At 44.1% G+C, this 20,789-nt stretch overlaps 1 protein-coding gene across 3 annotated transcripts in view; it reads right to left on the bottom strand.

The window, feature by feature from the left end:
• Window positions 1-20,789, bottom strand: part of SPOCD1 (SPOC domain containing 1) — a 171,670-nt gene that overhangs the window by 125,597 nt on the left and 25,284 nt on the right. For all 3 annotated transcript variants that reach the window (XM_073551942.1, XM_073551940.1, XM_073551941.1), the window contains exon 3: window positions 7,308-7,433. In XM_073551942.1, coding sequence (XP_073408043.1) covers window positions 7,308-7,433 — 126 coding nt within the window. The remainder of the gene's footprint in view (window positions 1-7,307; window positions 7,434-20,789) is intronic.

Consider the following 20,789-nt stretch of genomic DNA (forward strand, 5'->3'; position numbering starts at 1 on the left):
CTATGGGTGCAGTGAGCACATTGACACATGTGCCTCAGAGAATTTTATACCATACCATATACAATTTTACCAATAAAATGTTGTTTTAGCCCCAAGTTTGAAATCTTTATAAGGGCTAATAGGAAAAATGGACCTCACAGTTTGTTGTGCATTTTCTCCTGAGTGTGCCAATACCCTACATATAATCAGGACCTACTTTTCAGGCACATTGGAAAGCTCAGAAGGGAAGGAGAGCCATGTTATAGTACAGATTTTTCTGTTATGGTTTGCAGGTGCCATGACCCACTGGAAGGGTCCCTGAGGTGCCAGAACAGAAGAACCACTCCATAAGTGACCCCATTTTATAAGCTACACCTCTCAATGAATTCTTATAAGGGGTAGTGATCATATTAATACCACATGTGTCACAAAATTTTATATCATAGGGCAGTGAAGAAAAAAATAACATTTTTACCACAAAAATTATGTTTTATCCTCAAATTTTACATTTTCACACTGGGAAATAGGTAAAAATGTCACCAAAATTTGTCAAACAATTTCTGCTGAATGTAGATATACCCCATATGTGGCTGTACAGTACTGCTTAACCACAAGGCAAAACTCGGGAAAGAAGGAGCGCAATCTGACTCTCAGCATACAAAATATCGTACAGAGCCTCTAAGTGACAGAAGAACAGAATCCCCTCTCAAGTGACCCTATTTTGGAAATAAAAACTCTTTTCGGAATTTAAATATAGGTGTAGTGACGATTTTGACTCCATGGGTGTTTTACAGAACCAAGCAGCAGTGGATGTTGCTGAGTGAAAATTACAAATCTGTCATTGTAGTGACTCTATATTGTAGTGCCCGTGCATTGTAGTGCCCATACATTGTAGTGCCCATTTATTGTGCCCAGGTCATGCTTCTGAAGACATAGACCCCGCAAATTAAGCAGACTCTCTTTGCTACAGAAATGGCAAACATGTGGACGCTAAATGTGGTTTAGGCACACTGTGGGGTTCAGTTCGGATGGGGGCTTTTGAATTTGGGAGTGCAGAATTCGCTGGATTTCTTTTGGGGGGCAAGGAGCCATAACGCTTATCTAGAGACTTTGTTCTATCAGTGACGTAGAAGCCCCCTACATTTCCTTTGACAGACAGATGAAATGGGGAAAGTGGGGACTTGCTCTTTTCGTGGATTGAATTGAAGCTTTTATTGGAAACATTTTACGGAACCCCCACTTGAGACTTTCTTCCAACTGGATGTGCAGCCATTTACGACCACTCTTTGGGTCCGATCACTAAGCCAGTTAAGAATCCGATCTAACAGTTGCCTTGTCCATTCCATACCTAGTCATTTTTTCAATAAGGATTGTGTGAGATACTTTGTCAAATGCTTTGCTGAAGTCAAGATATACTATATCTACAGCATTTCCCTGGTCCACCCAATCAGTGATTGCATCATAGAAGGAAATTAAGTTAGTCTGACATGACTTATTAGTTACAAACCCATGCTGACTCTGTTTAATCACTTCATTCTTATCCAGGTACTGACATACATGTTGTTTAATAACTTGTTCAAAGATCTTTCCTGGTATAGAAGTCAGACTCAGAGGCCTATAGTTGCCTGGGTCAACATTTGCTCTTCTCCAGTCTTCTGGGACTTCTCCTGTTCTCCAAGAATTTTCAAAGATTATGGAGAGGGGTTCAAAAATTTCTTCTGCTATCTCCTTCAGTACTCTGGGGTATAATTCATCTGGACCTGGAGACTTGAATTCATTTAGGTTAGCTAAGTGTTTCCTCACTATCTTTCTGTTTATAGATATCCTGGATTCTTCTATTCCCTTAATAGGACAGTGAAGAACAGTTGATGTTACATTTCCTTTCTGAGAGAAAACAGATGCAAAATAGGAATGTAAAAGTTCGGCCTTCTCAATATTCTGTCTTACCATTTCATCATTTTTATCCTGTAAAAATCCTATAGCATCTTTGACTTTTCTTTTACTTTTGACATATCCCCAAAAACCTTTATTATTGCTTTTGACGTCTCTTGCAAGCTTCAATTCATTGTCAGCTTTAATAATCTGATTTGTGCCCTGCAGGTTCTGCAAACAGCATTATATTCTTCTTTAGATATGCCTCCCTCTTTCCATTTTATAAACATTTCTTTCTTCCTTTTTAGCATGTGCTTAAGTTCTGTGTTCATCCATCCTGGTTTCCTTAAATGCTTCCTATTCTTCCCTCTTTTCGGAATTGTTAACAATTGTGCATTGAGAATTTCATTTTTCAAGATTTCCCATCCTTCCTGGACATTTTTATCTTTAAGGATATCCAGCCATTGGATCCCTACAATTCTCTTTCTGAATCCCTTAAAATCTGCCTTTCTGAAATCTAATCTTGACGTCTGAGTCTTCACAGGTCTTCCTCCTCTAGTTATCCAAAATTCTAAAATAGCATGGTCGCTACCTCCTAGGGTCCCAGCCACTTTTACCTCCTCAACCATTTCCTCCCTGTTTATAAGGATTAGATCCAAGGTAGAAGATCCCCTTGTTTTCTCCCCTACCTTTTGCAAGATAAAGTTGTCAGCAAGAGAGCATAAGAATTTCCTTGACCTGTTAGTTTTGCCTGAGATTCCCAACAAATGTCTGGATAGTTGAAATCTCCCACGACAACTATGTCATATTTTTTGGAGAACTTGGCCATTTGATGCATAAATAGTTCTTCCATATCTTCAGCTTGCACAGGCGGCCAGTAGTAAATGCCTACAATGGTGTCCTTTCCATTGTTCTGTCCTTCTGTATTCTTACCCAGTTTCCACAGAACTCCCAGTCTCTGAAGCTTCAATCTCTGTGCAGATATAGGCGTTTCTAACATACAATGCGACACCTCCTCCTCGTTTATCAAGTCTGTTTCTTGCAAATAATATGTATCCTTCTAGCCTTGTATTCCCATCATGTGTATCGTCCCACCAAGTTTCAGTGATTCCAATGACATATTTCTTTTCCTGTGTTAGTAGTTCCAGTTCTCCTTTTTTGTTGTCCATGCTTTGTGCATTAGTATAGAAACATTTTAGTTTGTGATTGGTTTCTCTTTCTCCAATATTTTTATTAATTAGATTCTTTTGTCTTTGTTCTTCCTTTTCACTTCTAATAGCAGAGTTCTCAATAGCATTTGCCAGGTGTATGGCTTTTTCTGGTCTTTTGCTTCCCTTCCCACATTGTTCTAGTTTAAAGCTCTCCTGATGAGTGTAGCAAGGCGACTTCCAAATACATGTTTTCCTGTCTTCGTAAGGTGCACCCCATCTCTAGCAAGTAGTTCATCGTATAGGTAATTCACTCCGTGTCCAGAAATCCAAATCCTTGCTGACGGCACCATCGACGTAGCCAGTTGTTCACCTGCAGAATCTTATTCCACCTCCTTGTTCCATGGCCATCCACTGGGACGATGGAAGAGAAGACCACCTGCGCTCCCAGTTCTTTCACTAAGTTTTCAAAGTCACTGCAGATGATTTCCAGGTCGTTTCTTGCTGTGTCATTTGTCCACACATAGTAGTAGCAGGAATGGGTAGTCATCTGTAGGTCTGAAGAGTCCTGATATCCTGTCAGACACATCTTTAATTTTCTCACCTGGAAGACAGCACATTTCTCTTGAAGTTATATCCGGTCTGCAGATAGCGGCCTCTATTCCTCTCAACAGGGACTCACCCATGACCACCACTCTCCGTTTCTTCTTCGCAACATTTTTCTTTCTCCATCCAGGAGGATTCTGAAGGCGTACAAGGTTGCTGTTTGTGGGCAAAGTCTTATCCTGATGTATTTCTTCATCGTTCTCCTACGTGAGAGCCTGGTACTGGTTCCTAAGCAGTATGGGTGCTGACTGCCTCCCGATCCTCCTGCTTCTCTGGGTCACATGCTTCCATTCCTCTGTTTCTTCAAGTGCACTTCGAATTTCTTCTCTTTCTGTAACATGAAGAGATAATTCTGCTCTGTCTGAGAACTCTTCACCTTCCTTAATGATCTTCAATGTAGCTAACCTCTCTTTGAGATTTTGCAACTTTTCCTCCAACAGGGACACAAGCTTGCATTTGTGGCATGTGAAGTTTGGCTTTTCCACTGGTAAGTCTGTGAACATGTAGCAAGAAATGCAGCTCACTAAATGGCTCCTGGCCTCTTCCATATTGAGATTTCAAAACGATGAAAAATGAGCCAAAATTCGACACGCGGTTTACCGATTTCCTCTTTTCAGCTGTAACGGCCAAAACCCAGTGATCGTTGAGCTCGCGGAGACTCTTCACTTATCCCAGAAGGCACTGGGAATATGTATCAGTATGGGCTAATGACGGGTCATTGATTCTTCAGTGACCTGCCCCCTATTTTACATACTGAATATACTTTTTTTCCAAACAATAACATTCATTATGCAATCACCGGCGGCGGCGCCTACACTGTAGCATGATACGATGTATGATATGCACATGTTCATGATATTTAGTCATTTTGTTTTGTTGCCAAAAAAAAATATATATATCTTAATCAAAATGGTACTGGTGGCCACACCTACGCAGTAGCATCTATCAATTTCCAAAAGATGCTACTGTGCAGGTGCTGCTGGCACCATTTTGTTAGAGAAAAAAATGAGTCTCCAACAAGAAGGCGCCAGCAGCACCTGCACAGTAGAATCTATAAGAACGCGATAAATGCTACTGCCCAGGCGGTGGCGCCATTTTGCTACATAAAAAAAATTAGGCTCTATCAAGATGGCTCCAGTGGCGCCTGTGCAATAGTATCTATTGGAACGTGATAGATGCTACTGAGCAGGCGTGGCCGCCAGTACCATTTTGATTAAGATAATTTTTTTTTTGCCAAAAAAATAAAATGACTAAATATAATGAATATATGCATATCATACATTGTATCATGCTACAACGCAGGCTCTGCTGCTGCCTACGTGATGTTATTTTGTTTCTTCAAACGATGGTCTATTTAGTATGTAAAATAGGAGGCTGGTCACTGAAGGATCTGTTATAAGCCCATACAGTTGAAAATGTAAGCAGAGCATCACATAAAGACTCCTCTACCCCCAACAGGCCGCCCCAGAGCACGAGAATATCATTAACTGAAAACTACAAATACATACTAAACAACAACCACAAGATGGATTTCATCACCCCAGGTATCATTGTAATCAGTAGAACAGCGCCAACCTGACACTGTCTATAGTTTACTGAGCAAAATCCTGCTGACAGGTTCACTTTAAGGCCGGAGTCACACTACCGTAGAATATGGCCGAGTGCTATGCGATAAAACATTGCACAGCACTTGGCCCAGTGGTAATCTATGGGGCAGATAACATCTGCGATTATTTTTTCTCATGCAGAATCGGCATGAGAGAACTTGTACCGATTATTATGAGGCAAAATGAACAAAAACTAGCAATTCAGGAATTGTTTTTGTTTTGTTTTTTAATGCCGTTCACCATGTGGCAATGGCAATAAGGCAGCTATGATGAAAAGGCATAGTTTTTTGCCACTTTCTTTTAAGGCGTTTAGTGAAGGGGTTCATTAGTGTGAGGCTGGAGTCACACACAACGAATAAAAAATCGGTCCCATTTTAACGGTCCGAAATCGCACAAAAGTATCTTAACCAGTGATCCATTTTTGATGCGATTTTTCTTCATTGATGCGATTTTAATCGCATGTAAGGATCCTTTTGACATCCTTCTTGCGAGATTTTCTCGCAGGATAGCTAAATGGACATATAATGGAGCCCAATGACAGGTTTCCGCACACAAACAAATTAATAGATCTAGAAACATTAAATATATATATATATATATATATATATATATGTGTATATATATATATATTTTATACATGTCATAGAGACAGATTTATATATATATTTCTAATTCATACAGTTCATTATAGCAGAATAGCCGCTGAAACATTAGCCGGCTTTTGTATAACATTCTCCTGCCCGACATGAAATGACACATGGTTTACATATAGTTAACCATTTCATGTGTTTTTTTATGTCTATCACTATTAATTATATGAGGGCTTGTGGGTAAAATTTTGGAGTTGTAGGGGTTCATTTAAGGGGTTAATTCGTTGTATTAAATTGCGGGGACTCCCTGCAGCCTCAGTGACGTCAGCGGGAGTCCCCGCAATTTAATACAACGAATTAACCCCTTAAATGAACCCCTACAACTCCAAAATTTTACCCACAAGCCCTCACATAATTAATAGTGATAGACATAAAAAAAAAACATGGAATGAAATGGTTAACTATATGTAAACTATGTGTCATTTCATGTCGGGCAGGAGAATAATTATACAAAAGCCGGCTAATGTTTCAGCGGCTATTCTGCAATAAAGAACTGTATGAATTAGAAATATATATATAAATGTGTCTCTATGACATGTATAAATATATATATATATATATATATATATATATATATATATATATAAATATATATATATTTATTTAATGTGTCAAGATCTATTAATTAGTTTCTTTATTTAACCGGACACTGTGATTTTACTGTATTTTGGAAAAAAAAAATGCCAGCTTTTGGTGCGATTTTATCGCAACTCACACATCGGGTCCGTTTGCAATCCAATTTTTTCACGCCCCCATAGACTTGCATTGTCGAATCCGATCCGAAAATCGGTGACAATCGCAGCATGCTGCGATTGTCTCGGTCCGAGGATCGGATCCGATCAAAAATCGCATGATGTGAGCTGCCCCATAGAATAACATTGGGACGAATGCAATGCGATTTTTTATCGCATTGCATTCGTCCGTTATAATCGCCAGTGTGACACCGGCCTGACAGTTTTATAGGGTGCGTCGTTTCGGACTCGGACTGCAGATTGGACGGGGAGGGCACCCTCTCCTAACCTCCTAAATGTTGCGATCGATATCGATTTCAGTATTTAGAAGGCTAAATAGCCAAAGGCAGTGCGGGCACCACCCCTGGCAGTGATAGTCGGGGATCGGCTATGACGTAAGCTGAGTTCCCCACGGCAATCGCGTATAGGTACGTCAAAGGTTGTGAAGGGTTTAACAGTCATGGGTGAAGTGACTCTGTGGACAAGAAAATTAAAAAGTAATGGTCTTGGAAGAAGGGGAAGAAGAAGGGGAAGAAAAAAAAACTTGAAAATCACCATGTCATGAAGGTATTAAATGGCACATCAGATTGCAAAAGGAGATTAGGTTTGGTTTCTCACAGAAATTCCAGTGGTAAGTTTCCAAATATTAGGCACCTACAATTCTAAGGAGATAGCACTGAAAGGTGGATCAATAGAATCCACAATTATATTTACCTGTACTGTTATTTCAAGGTCCAATTCTGTCTGGTCAGAAGGTTTCTCTAACTCATCCAGCATCTCCACCTCTTTGGAATTTACATTCCAGGATCCCACAAGAATGCAAGATTCATCTTCTGCTCTCTGTATATGGAAAGGAAAAAAAGGACAAATGTAAAGTTTTTTATTTGCCCATAGCAGAACTACTTAATGTTAGATATCGTGATATAAAAAAAATCCTATAGTAATTAGAAAGGCTTAGGTGTGAAGAGTTGACCATCTGTGTATGGGGGGAACCCAACTGTATTTTTCATCTGCCCAATCCTTTTGTTTTACGATAATCCACCGTCAAAAGTTTCTGGCAACAATTTATTCCCCTTTTCCTACTGAGAACACAAGCACGCTTGGCCAAGTATGGATGTCCTACCGGGCAGTTGCCCGGAAAGACATCTTACTTGGCTAACAGATAACTAAAATCTAGCATTAGAAGACTGAAGGGTATATTTTAGCCATTGTATTTACTGGTATCATGATTTCTAGTTTACAGGATCCATGAACAATTCACAATCCATCACAATCCGTTTTGTAATAAATCCTTAAAAATTTCATTCACTTAAATGGGTTTGTTACACTGGCGTAACTATCGGGGTAGCAGCCGAAGCGGTTGCTTTGGGGCCCGGCCTATATAGAGGCCCGGGTCCCCGGCTCCGATCGGCGCTACCCGGGTAGTGCAATTAAGTACATACTCACCTCTCCTGCATGTCTCTTGCAGCCCCCCCCCACTTATTCTATCTTCTCAGCACTGTTCGTCCTGCTTTCAGCGGCCGCTCATTACATATGTGCATATGTAATGAGCGGCTCATTACATATGCGCATATGTAATGAGCGGCACCACATGGACACTGAAAGCAGGAAGAACAGCCCTGAGAAGATGGAATAAGCACGGGGGCTGCAAGAGACATGCAGGAGAGGTGAGTATAAAGGAGGGAGCCATATTCACCTGTCCCCCGTTCCACTGCTGCGCATTGCTCTGCTGTCTTGCTTCCTCTGGCAGTGACGTTCAGGTCAGAGGGCGCCATGATGTAGTTAGCAGGCGCCCTCTGCCTGAACAGTCACTGTGCAGGGCCGGCAATGCTGAGGAGCAGCAGCTGCAGCAGCAGAGACGAGGTGAGTATATAGGTTTTTTTTTTCTTTAATTGAGACAGCGGCAGCAGCATTGTAAGGGGCCACTCATCACTGTGCAGCATTATAAGGGGCCACTCATCACTGTGCAGCATTGTAAGGGGCAACTCAACACTGCAGCATTACAAGGGGCCACTAATCACTGCAGCATTACAAGGGGCCACTAATCACTGCAGCATTACAAGGGGCCACTAATCACTGTGCAGCATTACAAGGGGCCACTAATCACTGTGCAGCATTACAAGGGGCCACTAATCACTGTGCAGCATTACAAGGGGCCACTAATCACTGTGCAGCATTACAAGGGGCCATTAATCACTGTGCAGCATTACAAGGGGCCACTAATGACCGTGCAGCATTATAAGGGGCCACTCATCACTGTGCAGCATTACAAGGGGACACTAATCACTGTGCAGCATTACAAGGGGCCACTAATCACTGTGCAGCATTACAAGGGGCCACTAATCACTGTGCAGCATTACAAGGGGTCACTAATCACTGTGCAGCATTACAAGGGGCCACTAATCACTGTGCAGCATTACAAGGGGCCACTAATCACTGCAGCATTACAAGGGGCCAGTAATCACTGTGCAGCATTACAAGGGGCTACCAATCACTGTGCAGCATTACAAGGGGCCACTAATCACTGTGCAGCATTACAAGGGGCCAATAATCACTGTGCAGCATTACAAGGGGCCACCAATCACTGCAGCATTACAAGGGGCCACTAATCACTGTGCAGCATTACAAGGGGCCACTAATCACTGTGCAGCATTACAAGGGGCCAGTAATCACTGTGCAGCATTATAAGGGGCCAGTAATCACTGTGCAGCATTACAAGGGGCCACTAATCACTGCAGCATTACAAGGGGCCACCAATCACTGTGCAGCGTAACAAGGGGCCACTAATCACTGCAGCATTACAAGGGGCCAATAATCACTGTGCAGCATTACAAGGGGCCACTAATCACTGCAGCATTACAAGGGGCCACAAATCACTGTGCAGCATTACAAGGGGCCACTAATCACTGTGCAGCATTACAAGGGGCCACTAATCACTGTGCAGCATTACAAGGGGCCATTAATCACTGTGCAGCATTACAAGGGGCCACTAATGACCGTGCAGCATTATAAGGGGCCACTCATCACTGTGCAGCATTACAAGGGGCCACTAATCACTGTGCAGCATTACAAGGGGCCACTAATCACTGTGCAGCATTACAAGGGGCCACTAATCACTGTGCAGCATTACAAGGGGCCACTAATCACTGTGCAGCATTACAAGGGGCCACTAATCACTGTGCAGCATTACAAGGGGCCACCAATCACTGCAGCATTACAAGGGGCCACTAATCACTGTGCAGCATTACAAGGGGCCACTAATCACTGTGCAGCATTACAAGGAGCCACTAATCACTGTGCAGCATTATAAGGGGCCAGTAATCACTGTGCAGCATTACAAGGGGCCACTAATCACTGCAGCATTACAAGGGGCCACCAATCACTGTGCAGCGTAACAAGGGGCCACTAATCACTGCAGCATTACAAGGGGCCAATAATCACTGTGCAGCATTACAAGGGGCCACTAATCACTGCAGCATTACAAGAGGCCACAAATCACTGTGCAGCATTACAAGGGGACACTAATCACTGTGCAGCATTACAAGGGGCCTCTAATCACTGCAGCATTACAAGGGGCCACCAATCACTGCAGCATTACAAGGGGCCAGTAATCACTGTGCAGCATTACAAGGGGCCACTAATCACTGTGCAGCATTATAAGGGGCCAGTAATCACTGTGCAGCATTACAAGGGGCCACTAATCACTGTGCAGCATTACAAGGGGCCATTAATCACTGTGCAGCATTACAAGGGGCCACTAATGACCGTGCAGCATTATAAGGGGCCACTCATCACTGTGCAGCATTACAAGGGGCTACTAATCACTGTGCAGCATTACAAGGGGCCACTAATCACTGTGCAGCATTACAAGGGGCCACTAATCACTGCAGCATTACAAGGGGCCAGTAATCACTGTGCAGCATTACAAGGGGCCACTAATCACTGTGCAGCATTACAAGGGGCCACCAATCACTGCAGCATTACAAGGGGCCACTAATCACTGTGCAGCATTACAAGGGGCCACCAATCACTGTGCAGCGTAACAAGGGGCCACTAATCACTGCAGCATTACAAGGGGCCACTAATCACTGTGCAGCATTACAAGGGGCCATTAATCACTGTGCAGCATTACAAGGGGCCACTAATGACCGTGCAGCATTATAAGGGGCCACTCATCACTGTGCAGCATTACAAGGGGCCACTAATCACTGTGCAGCATTACAAGGGGCCACTAATCACTGTGCAGCATTACAAGGGGCCACTAATCACTGTGCAGCATTACAAGGGGCCACTAATCACTGTGCAGCATTACAAGGGGCCACTAATCACTGTGCAGCATTACAAGGGGCCACCAATCACTGCAGCATTACAAGGGGCCACTAATCACTGTGCAGCATTACAAGGGGCCACTAATCACTGTGCAGCATTACAAGGAGCCACTAATCACTGTGCAGCATTATAAGGGGCCAGTAATCACTGTGCAGCATTACAAGGGGCCACTAATCACTGCAGCATTACAAGGGGCCACCAATCACTGTGCAGCGTAACAAGGGGCCACTAATCACTGCAGCATTACAAGGGGCCAATAATCACTGTGCAGCATTACAAGGGGCCACTAATCACTGCAGCATTACAAGAGGCCACAAATCACTGTGCAGCATTACAAGGGGACACTAATCACTGTGCAGCATTACAAGGGGCCTCTAATCACTGCAGCATTACAAGGGGCCACCAATCACTGCAGCATTACAAGGGGCCAGTAATCACTGTGCAGCATTACAAGGGGCCACTAATCACTGTGCAGCATTATAAGGGGCCAGTAATCACTGTGCAGCATTACAAGGGGCCACTAATCACTGTGCAGCATTACAAGGGGCCATTAATCACTGTGCAGCATTACAAGGGGCCACTAATGACCGTGCAGCATTATAAGGGGCCACTCATCACTGTGCAGCATTACAAGGGGCCACTAATCACTGTGCAGCATTACAAGGGGCCACTAATCACTGTGCAGCATTACAAGGGGCCACTAATCACTGCAGCATTACAAGGGGCCAGTAATCACTGTGCAGCATTACAAGGGGCCACTAATCACTGTGCAGCATTACAAGGGGCCACCAATCACTGCAGCATTACAAGGGGCCACTAATCACTGTGCAGCATTACAAGGGGCCACCAATCACTGTGCAGCGTAACAAGGGGCCACTAATCACTGCAGCATTACAAGGGGCCAATAATCACTGTGCAGCATTACAAGGGGCCACTAATCACTGCAGCATTACAAGAGGCCACAAATCACTGTGCAGCATTACAAGGGGCCACTAATCACTGTGCAGCATTACAAGGGGCCTCTAATCACTGCAGCATTACAAGGGGCCACCAATCACTGCAGCATTACAAGGGGCCAGTAATCACTGTGCAGCATTACAAGGGGCCACTAATCACTGCAGCATTACAAGGGGCCACCAATCACTGTGCAGCATTACAAGGGGCCACCAATCACTGCAGCATTACAAGGGGCCACCAATCACTGTGCAGGATTACAAGGGGCCACCAATCACTGTGCAGGATTACAAGGGGCCACCAATCACTGTGCAGCATTATAAGGGGCCACCAATCACTGCAGCATTATATGGGGCATATGTTATTATGGAGCATGTTATAGGGCCACCATTATTCACTGTGCAGCATTATTAGGCATATTTTTGTATGGAGCACCTTATGAAACCCATCATGAACTTTATGGAGCATCTTATGGGGCCCATTTTATTTTTGAAATTTACAAGTAGCTTCGGCATTTTCCACCCTAGGCTTAAACACGAGTCAGTAAGTTTTCCCAGTTTTTTGTGACAAAATTAGGGGGGTCGGCTTATACACGGGTCGGCGTATACACGAGTATATACGGTACATTACTGCGGCGCTGTGGCCAACGCTGTCTTGGGGGCCCGCCGGCCCGGTGTGTGCAGTGTAGGGGATCCGGGGCCCTGTTGGAAAAAAATGTACACTGTGATTTTGCAGCCTACGCTGCATTTCTGTGCCTGCTGTGCGGAACGAAGCACATATTGGGCCCACCTCCCTGCCTGCAGCCAGTGTATTGCTTCAGACTAGTTCAGTCCCGCCCCTTCACTGAGCCCTCGCTGTCTATTAGCTCTTTGCAGAGCTGCCTGCCGCATGGACCTCTGGGAAATGTAGTTCCTGGAGGTCAGTTTGCGTGGAGGAAGGCAGGCAGCCCTCACTGTCTCAGCTTAATTAATGCCAGGCCAGCCACTCAGCCAACTCTAGTATGCATTATCGGTAAGAGGGTGCGTCTAGAAGGGGGTGCGTCTAGAAGGGGGTGTGCCTTGAAGGGGGTGTGTCTTGAAGGGGGTGCGTCTAGAAGGGGGTGCGTCTAGAAGGGGGTGTGCCTTTGAGGGGGGGTGTCTTTGAGGGGGCCCCGTTTAAAAGTTTGCTATGGGGCCCAATCAGTTCTAGTTACGCCCCTGGTTTGTTAGGTTTCCATTCTAGTCTTATGGAAAGTATCATGCAGCTATGTACTTTTTGTAAAAAGAAACGTGGTAGAAAAGAACAGAACCTTATTCAAGGAGTGGTTCATTAAGGTCACATGCACACATCCAGTATTTGGTGAGTTTTTTACCTCAGTATTTGTAAGCCAAAACCAGGAGTGGGTGATAAATCCAGAAGTGGTGACGGGTTTCTATTATGCTTTTCCTCTGACCGTTCCACTCCTGGTTATGGCTTACAAATACTGAGGTAAAAAACTCACCAAATACTGAATGTGTGCACATGGCCTTAGAAAGGAATTCAGAATGGTGAAGGAATGCTGACCATATTCATGTGGTTGTATGAAGCAGCATTATAAGTAGTGATCTGTTACTGTAAGTAGATCACTGATTTGTTTGCCTATCCATTTACCGTAGTCTGGTCTTTTAAACGCTGCAATATTGAGACTTGTTCACTCTAGGTTTTTAACAGCTTAGGCTGTGTGCCCACGATGCGATTTTTAAGCGTTTTTGCCGCGATTTTCGGCGCAAAAACGCTGCGAAAACGTTTAACAATCGTGTACAGAACGCCCCCCATGCATTCCAATGGCATTCCGCACATGCTGTGCTAATGCTGCGCTTTTTTCCGCGGCGGAATCGCATCCCGGAAAAAATCGCAGCATGATCATTCTTTTGTGCGGAATCGCAAAGAATTGCCGCGACTCCGCACCCATAGGAATGCATGAGAATCGCTTACTTCCCGCATGTGGCTATGCCCATCATGCGGGAAGTTAAGCGTCTCATGTGCGGTTGGTACCCACGGTGTGGAGGAGAGGAGACTGTCCTCCAGGCCCTGGGCACCATACTCCTGTAAAAAAAAGAATAAAATATCGGGGTATATTTACCTTCCGACGTTCCGCGCTGCATTCCCGGCCTAAGCGTTCCCAGTAATGCCTTGCGGCAAGGTCCTGTGATGACGTAGTCTCGCGTGACTCTAGCGGTCTCGCGAGATCGCTATAGTAAAGCGAGACCAACGTCATCACAGGTCTCGCAAGGCATTACTGGGAACGCTGAGGCCCGGGATGGCAGTGCGGGAAGTTGGAAGGTAAATATACCCCGATTTTTTATTTTTTTTATCATTTTTAACATTTTATCTTTTACTATTGATGCCGCATAGGCGGACTCAATAGTAAAAAGCTGCTCACACTTGTCAAACACTATGTTTGACGAGTGTGACCAACCTGTCAATCACTTTCCAAGCGATGCTTCAAATCGCTTGGAAAGTGCTTGAGAAAATCGAGGCAAAATCGCGAACAGAATCGCGGTAAAATCGCGGTGAAATCACGCGGAAAAAAACGCGCGATTTCTGGGAAGGAGTCCGGTTTTCAGTGTGCGTTTTAGCACGCAACGTGGGCACATAGCCTTAAAAGCAATATTCCCATTTCGTATATCTATGGCATATCCACAAGATTACAAGATTTGCCATGACTGTAGAGTAGATTCAGATCCCAACAACAGATCTGCATATATCTTGAGAATGAGACATGTTGTGGATAGGTGGACAAAATATATATACAAATTGATAGGAATTCCGACAAAATCTCCCTTGCAAGTGCCAATGCATCCCACACATTTTTGGGGTCCTGTGTGAAATTATGCCCAATTTGCCTTTTTTTCTCTGTTTTTTTGTGTGCTGTTCCAATGCACACAAAGGAAATAAGCATACAGTGGGGAAAAAAGAATTTAGTCAGCCACCAATTGTGCAAGTTCTCCCACTTAAAAAGGCAAGAGAGGCCTGTAACTGACATCATAGGTAGACCACAACTATGAGAGTCAAAATGAGAAAACAAATCCAGAAAATCACCTTGTCAGATTTGGCAAGATTTATTTTGCAAATTATGGTGGAAAGTAAACATGCAAGATTTCTGGCTCTCACAGACCTGTAACTTCTTCTTTAAGAGGCTCCTCTGTCCTCCACTCATTACCTGTAGTAATGGCACCTGTTTGAACTTGTTATCAGTATAAAAGACACCTGTCCACAACCTGAAACAGTCACAATCCAAACTACACTATGGTGAAGACCAAAGAGCTGTCAAAGGACGCAAGAAACGAAATTGTAGCCCTGCACCAGGCTGGGAAGACTGAATCTGCAATAGCCAACCAGCTTGGAGTGATGAAATCAACTGTGGGAACAATAATAAGAAAATGGAAGACATACAAGGCCATTGATAATCTCTCTCGATCTGGGGCTCCAGGCAAGATCTCACCCCGTGGGGTCAAAATCATCACAAGAACGGTGAGCAAAAATCCCAGAACTACACAGAGGGACCTAGTGAATGACCTGCATAGAGCTGGGACCACCGTAACAAAGGCTACAATCAGTAACACACTACGCCACCAGGCAATCAGATCCTGCAGTGCCAGATGTGTCCCCCTACTTAAGCCAGTACATGTCTCGGCCCGTCTGAAGTTTGCTAGAGAGCATTTGGATTATCCAGAGGAGTACTGGGAGAATGTCATATGATCTGATGAAACCAAAATAGGACTGTTTGGTAGACAAAAAAACTTGTCGTGTTTGGAGGAGACAGAATGCTGAGTTGCATCCAAAGAACACCATACCTACTGTGAAGCATGGGGGTGGTAAAATCATGCTTTGGGGCTGTTTCTCTGAAAAGGGACCAAGAAGACTGATCTGTGTTCATGAATGCATGAATGGGGCCATGTATCGTGAGTTTTCGAATGCAAACCTCCTTCCATCAGCAAGGGCTTTGAAGATGAAACGTGGATGGGTCTTTCAGCTTGATAATGATCCCAAGCACACAGCCAGGGCAATGAAGGAGTGGCTTCGTAAGAAGCATATGAAGGTCCTGGAGTGGCCTAGCGAGTCTCCAGATCTTAACCCCACAGAAAACCTTTGGAGGGATTTGAAAGTCCGTGTTGCCAGTGACAGGCCCAAAAACATCACTGCTCTAGAGGAGATCTGCATGGAGGAACAGGCCAACATACCAACAACAGAGTGTGCCAACCTTATGAAGACTTACAGAAAACGTTTGACCTCTGCCATTGCCAAAAAGGATATATAAGAAAATATTGAGATGAACTTTTGTTAATGACCAAGCACGTATTTTCCACTATAATTTGCAAAATAAATCTTGCCAAATCAGACAAGGTGATTTTCTGGATTTGTTTTGTCATTTTGACTCTCATAGTTGTGGTCTACCTATGATGTCAGTTACAGGCCTCTCTCATCTTTTTAAATGGGAGAACTTGCACAACTGGCGGCTGACTAAATGCATTTTTCCCCATTGTATATACAACAAAACAAGTGTAATTTCAATAATATTCTTCATATACTTCTTCAAATTCTTCAAATAACTCATTTTCTCGAACAATTTCAAGGGTGCCAACACTTTCGGCCATGACTGCATTTAAGGATACGCCGTAATTGTAAGAGATATGAACATCCTATTAATCTCTATTTATTAAACGACCAAGAACAGTAGAGAATAAGAACCACCTCTTTTTCTTTAGAGATTACAAATTTTCTTCCTCTGGGGTCTTCTGTTCCAGTTTTCAGTGAAATAGAAAGCATAAAAGAATAACAGATGCTAATGTGAATGAGACCTAAATGACATTCATTTTACGGTTTCAGTCTGTTTAGAGGACTCTAGAGGGTCCAGCAGAAAAGTAAACCTTCCAGCAACTACCATTTAATTAAACTCTTGACTTATTTAATTGACAGTAATTTAAAACTACTTACAAGCTCCTTGATGCCTATCACAATCCGTGCTGATCCTCCTCCTGGGCATCCTGCATGTCTTAGGTCATAACTCCCTTCCGAATTAATATGAACGTGTGCATGACTCTACACCACATGCCTGCTTACTGTTTTTGCTATGAAAAACCTGTCTGCAAGTCACGCTATGCACCAAAGAACAAGACAACAAACATGAGTAGTATACATGGGAAGTTCCGAGTTATAAATACGATTCTATTGATGATGTCTGTCATTTCTGACCACCACGATTTGGAAATGCTTGGAAAATTAAACTTAAAGCTGTGTGCACTCATCTGCACGAAACGGCCGTTGTCCTGACATAGTATCCACGGAGAACTCTCCTGCCTCTGCATTTTTATGATGTCTCAATAAAGAATTGAACTTTAAAGAGACGGTAGGTGCCATCTATCTTTTTTCTCATTTGTTATTGCAAGTGCTTTGGACTTTTTTGGATGTGCACCCTGTCCAGTCGAGCAAGGTGCCGATGATAGCCATGTGATTGTGACCCATTATAGAACGGTGTGTATGTAGGGGCTGTGCTGCATTCTTATCTTTATTTGTGGACTCTATTGATGATGTCTGCCATTTGTGACCACCACAATTTGGAAATGCTTCGAAACTTAAAGCTGTGTGCACACTGTGCATTTTTTATGCATTTTCATGAAGTTTTCTCCACTCGGAAATAGGCCAAAAACCCTATGGAATCCTGATGCAAGCTAATTCAATGACAATCCTAAAGTCTTGTGCACATGATCATTATTTCTTTGAGCATTTGCAGTGCGCTTTTTTCTGCAGGATGTCAATTCGTTTTGTGTTTCTGCAGCATTTTTCACCCAGTGACTTCAATTGAGTCAGTCAAATCTGCAGCAAAAATGCAGGCATAAAAATGTTTGTGGATTTGCTGCAGATATGCTGAATTTTTGTTTGCGTTTTCACGTACTTACTATTGTGTTTCCTACGCCGTCATCTCTGTGACAGCGTGGAAAATACAGGCACGGCGGTTCTTATCGGTGGTAACGCTACCTCCGGTAAGACCGTTGGTCAGAGCGCTGCGGGGTCATGCTGTCAGATGTCAGTGTGACCCCGCAGCTGTGGCTTTGACCCGCAGTAAAAAGCTTACCACAGGTCAGCATGCGTGGGCTGATGAGACTACTGCGGTATCGGGCTACGTCTGCTGTCACTGATAACAGTGACAGCAGGTGCCATTGATAGGAGACGTAGTCTCATCAGCCAGCGCCTGTGCTCACAGTTAAAATAAGTAAAATTACATACCGTACATATTCAAATAAAAAACATTATACTCACCTAACTCCAAATCCCTGATGCCCTTGTCTCCTAGAAAAAATTTAAAATAATAGCCCAACAGATACTCACCTGTCCGCCATAGTCCACATAATCCTGAGTGTCCCACGGCGATCTCACGTGTCGAACAGTCACATCGGGAGATGTGACTGATCTACCCGGCGGCCGGTGATACACTGACAGGAGGTAATCGCTCCAGCAGTGTATCACTAAGCTGCCATGAGAGAGTTCACCAGAGTTCATCAGCTGATCAGCTCCAGTGCTCTCACTTATGGCACCACTGCGTGAGAACTTTCTCACAGATACACTGCGGGAGCGATTACCCACTGTCAGTGTATCACCGGCTGTTTTTAAGAGCAGTCACATCAGTGGCTGCTCTCAGTTATCAGGATCGTCGTGGGACATTATGGATTATCCTCTCTGCGGACAGGTGAGTAATATTGTAGTTTATTATTTTATTTTTGTTGCAGAAGACGTTGGCGTCAGTGGATTAGGTATTCGGTAATTAAGATTCATAAAGGAGTCTGTCTCATTATTTCAAATAAAGAACTTTATTCTGGGTGTCTGTGTTTTCATACAATATTACTCTGCGGTTACTAATGGATAGGTGTCCTACAGACACCTGTCTATTACTAACCTGTGGGCTTGATGTCACCTGACAAAACAAAGGGGACATCAACCCCACAAATATGAACTCCACTTGCTACCGCTACAGTACAAGTGGGAAGAGCGAGGCTAACCGCCAGATTTGGGGCATCCTAAAGATGCGCCTTTTCTGAGGTGGCTGAGAGCTGATGTTTTTAGTCTGGAAGGGGGCCAATATTCATGGTCACTTCCTAGGATATTAATATCAGCATATATCTGTCTGCCTAGCCTTTGCTGGATAGATTTTATAGGAGGACCCTATGACAATTTTTTTCTGGGGTCCCCCTGTAAACTAGCCAGTAGAGGCTAAGCAAACAGCTGTGAGCTGATATTAATAGCCTGGGAACCTATTGGCTCCTTCCCAGAATTTTAACATCAACCCTCAGCTGTCGGCTTTCCCTCTGCTAGTTATGAAAATTATGCAGGAGCCCATGCAATTTACTTTTTCATTTTTTTTCTTTAAAATTAACAGTTGCTGTTTGGTTACAGCCTATGTATGTTCGTTCTGTTAACGCTCCTACACAGGCTGGTGACAATATGTGTGGTTGTGTGTTTGTTTGTGTATACTTATCGGCTAAGTAATAAGGGTGTCAGGCTGACACCTTTTCAATACTAAGCCTAGGACTAGGTGTCAATGACAGCTGCTGACACCAAGCCCTAATCTCATTACCCTGATACCACTGCATGGGCATGAGGAAGGTGGCGGCGTTAACCCCTTAGCGACCGCCGATACGCCTTTTAACGGCGGTAATTAAGGGTACTAAAACCACAGCGCCGCTAATTCACGGCGCTGTGGAGAATGTGAACAGCGCCCCCCAGTGTCGGATTTTCTCTAGGGTCTCGGCTGCCGGGGGTAGCCGAGACCCCAGAGAACATGAATCGGTAGGTTTTTACCGACCCCGCTTTTGCGATCGCCGTTATTAACCCTATAACGGCGACCGCATTAAATTTCTCTTTCCTCTGATGTGATTGCACATCAGAGGAGAGAGAAAGAGGGTCCCCGATCCCCCCCCCCGGTACCTATCCGTGGTCCTCTGTTCCCTCCCGGTGGTCCTGCGTCCCGCCGACGTCCTCCGGTGGGCGCCGCCATCTTGGATCCGGGGAAAATGGCGGGCGCATGCGCAGTGCGCCCGTCGGGAATCTGCCGACTCCGGCTGGCAAATTCCATTAATTCATTTTGATCACGATGATAAACTATCATCGTGATCAAAATAAACAAAATAGTACATAATCCCCCCGTTTATCACCCCCTTAGTTAGGCCAACATAACGAAATAAAGATTTTTTTTTTTTTTCAGTTTTCCATTAGGGTTAGGGTTAGGGCTAGGGCTAGGGTTAGGGTTGGGCTAGGGTTAGGATTGGGCTAGGGTTAGAGTTAGGGATAGGGATAGGGTTGGACTAGGGTTAGGGCTAGGGTTAGGGTTAGGGCTAGGGTTAGGGCTCGGGTTAGGGCTAGGGTTAGAATTAGGGTTAGGGCGAACTAGGATTAGGGTTAGAATTAGGATTAGGGAATAGGGTTGGGATTAAAGTTAGGGTTGGGATTAGGGTTAGGGGTGTGTTGGGGTTAGGGTTGGAGCAAGAATTGAGGGGTTTCCACTATTTACCAAGTTTGAGGGTCTAAAAATTGGGTAAAAAAAAATCACTTTTGTGGAAATAAAAAATTTATTTTCACGGCTCTGCGTTTATAAACTTCTGTGAAGCGCTTGGGGGTTCAAAGTGCTCACCACACATCTAGATAAGTTCCTTAGGGGGTCTAATTTCCAAAATGGGGTCACTTGTGGGGGGTTTCCACTGTTTAGGCCCATCAGGGGCTCTGCAAACGCAACATAACGCCCGCAGACCATTCCATCAAAGTCTGCATTCCAAAATGGCACTCCTTCCCTTCCGAGCTCTCCCATGCGCCCAAACAGTGGTTCCCCCCTATATTTGGGGTATCGGCGCACTCAGGACAAATCGCACAACAACTGTGGGGGTATGATTTCTCCTGTTACCC

Source organism: Dendrobates tinctorius, unplaced genomic scaffold (assembly GCF_039654945.1).
Source record: "Dendrobates tinctorius isolate UK_male_01 unplaced genomic scaffold, ASM3965494v1 ptg000183l, whole genome shotgun sequence".
Lineage (NCBI taxonomy): Eukaryota > Metazoa > Chordata > Amphibia > Anura > Dendrobatidae > Dendrobates > Dendrobates tinctorius.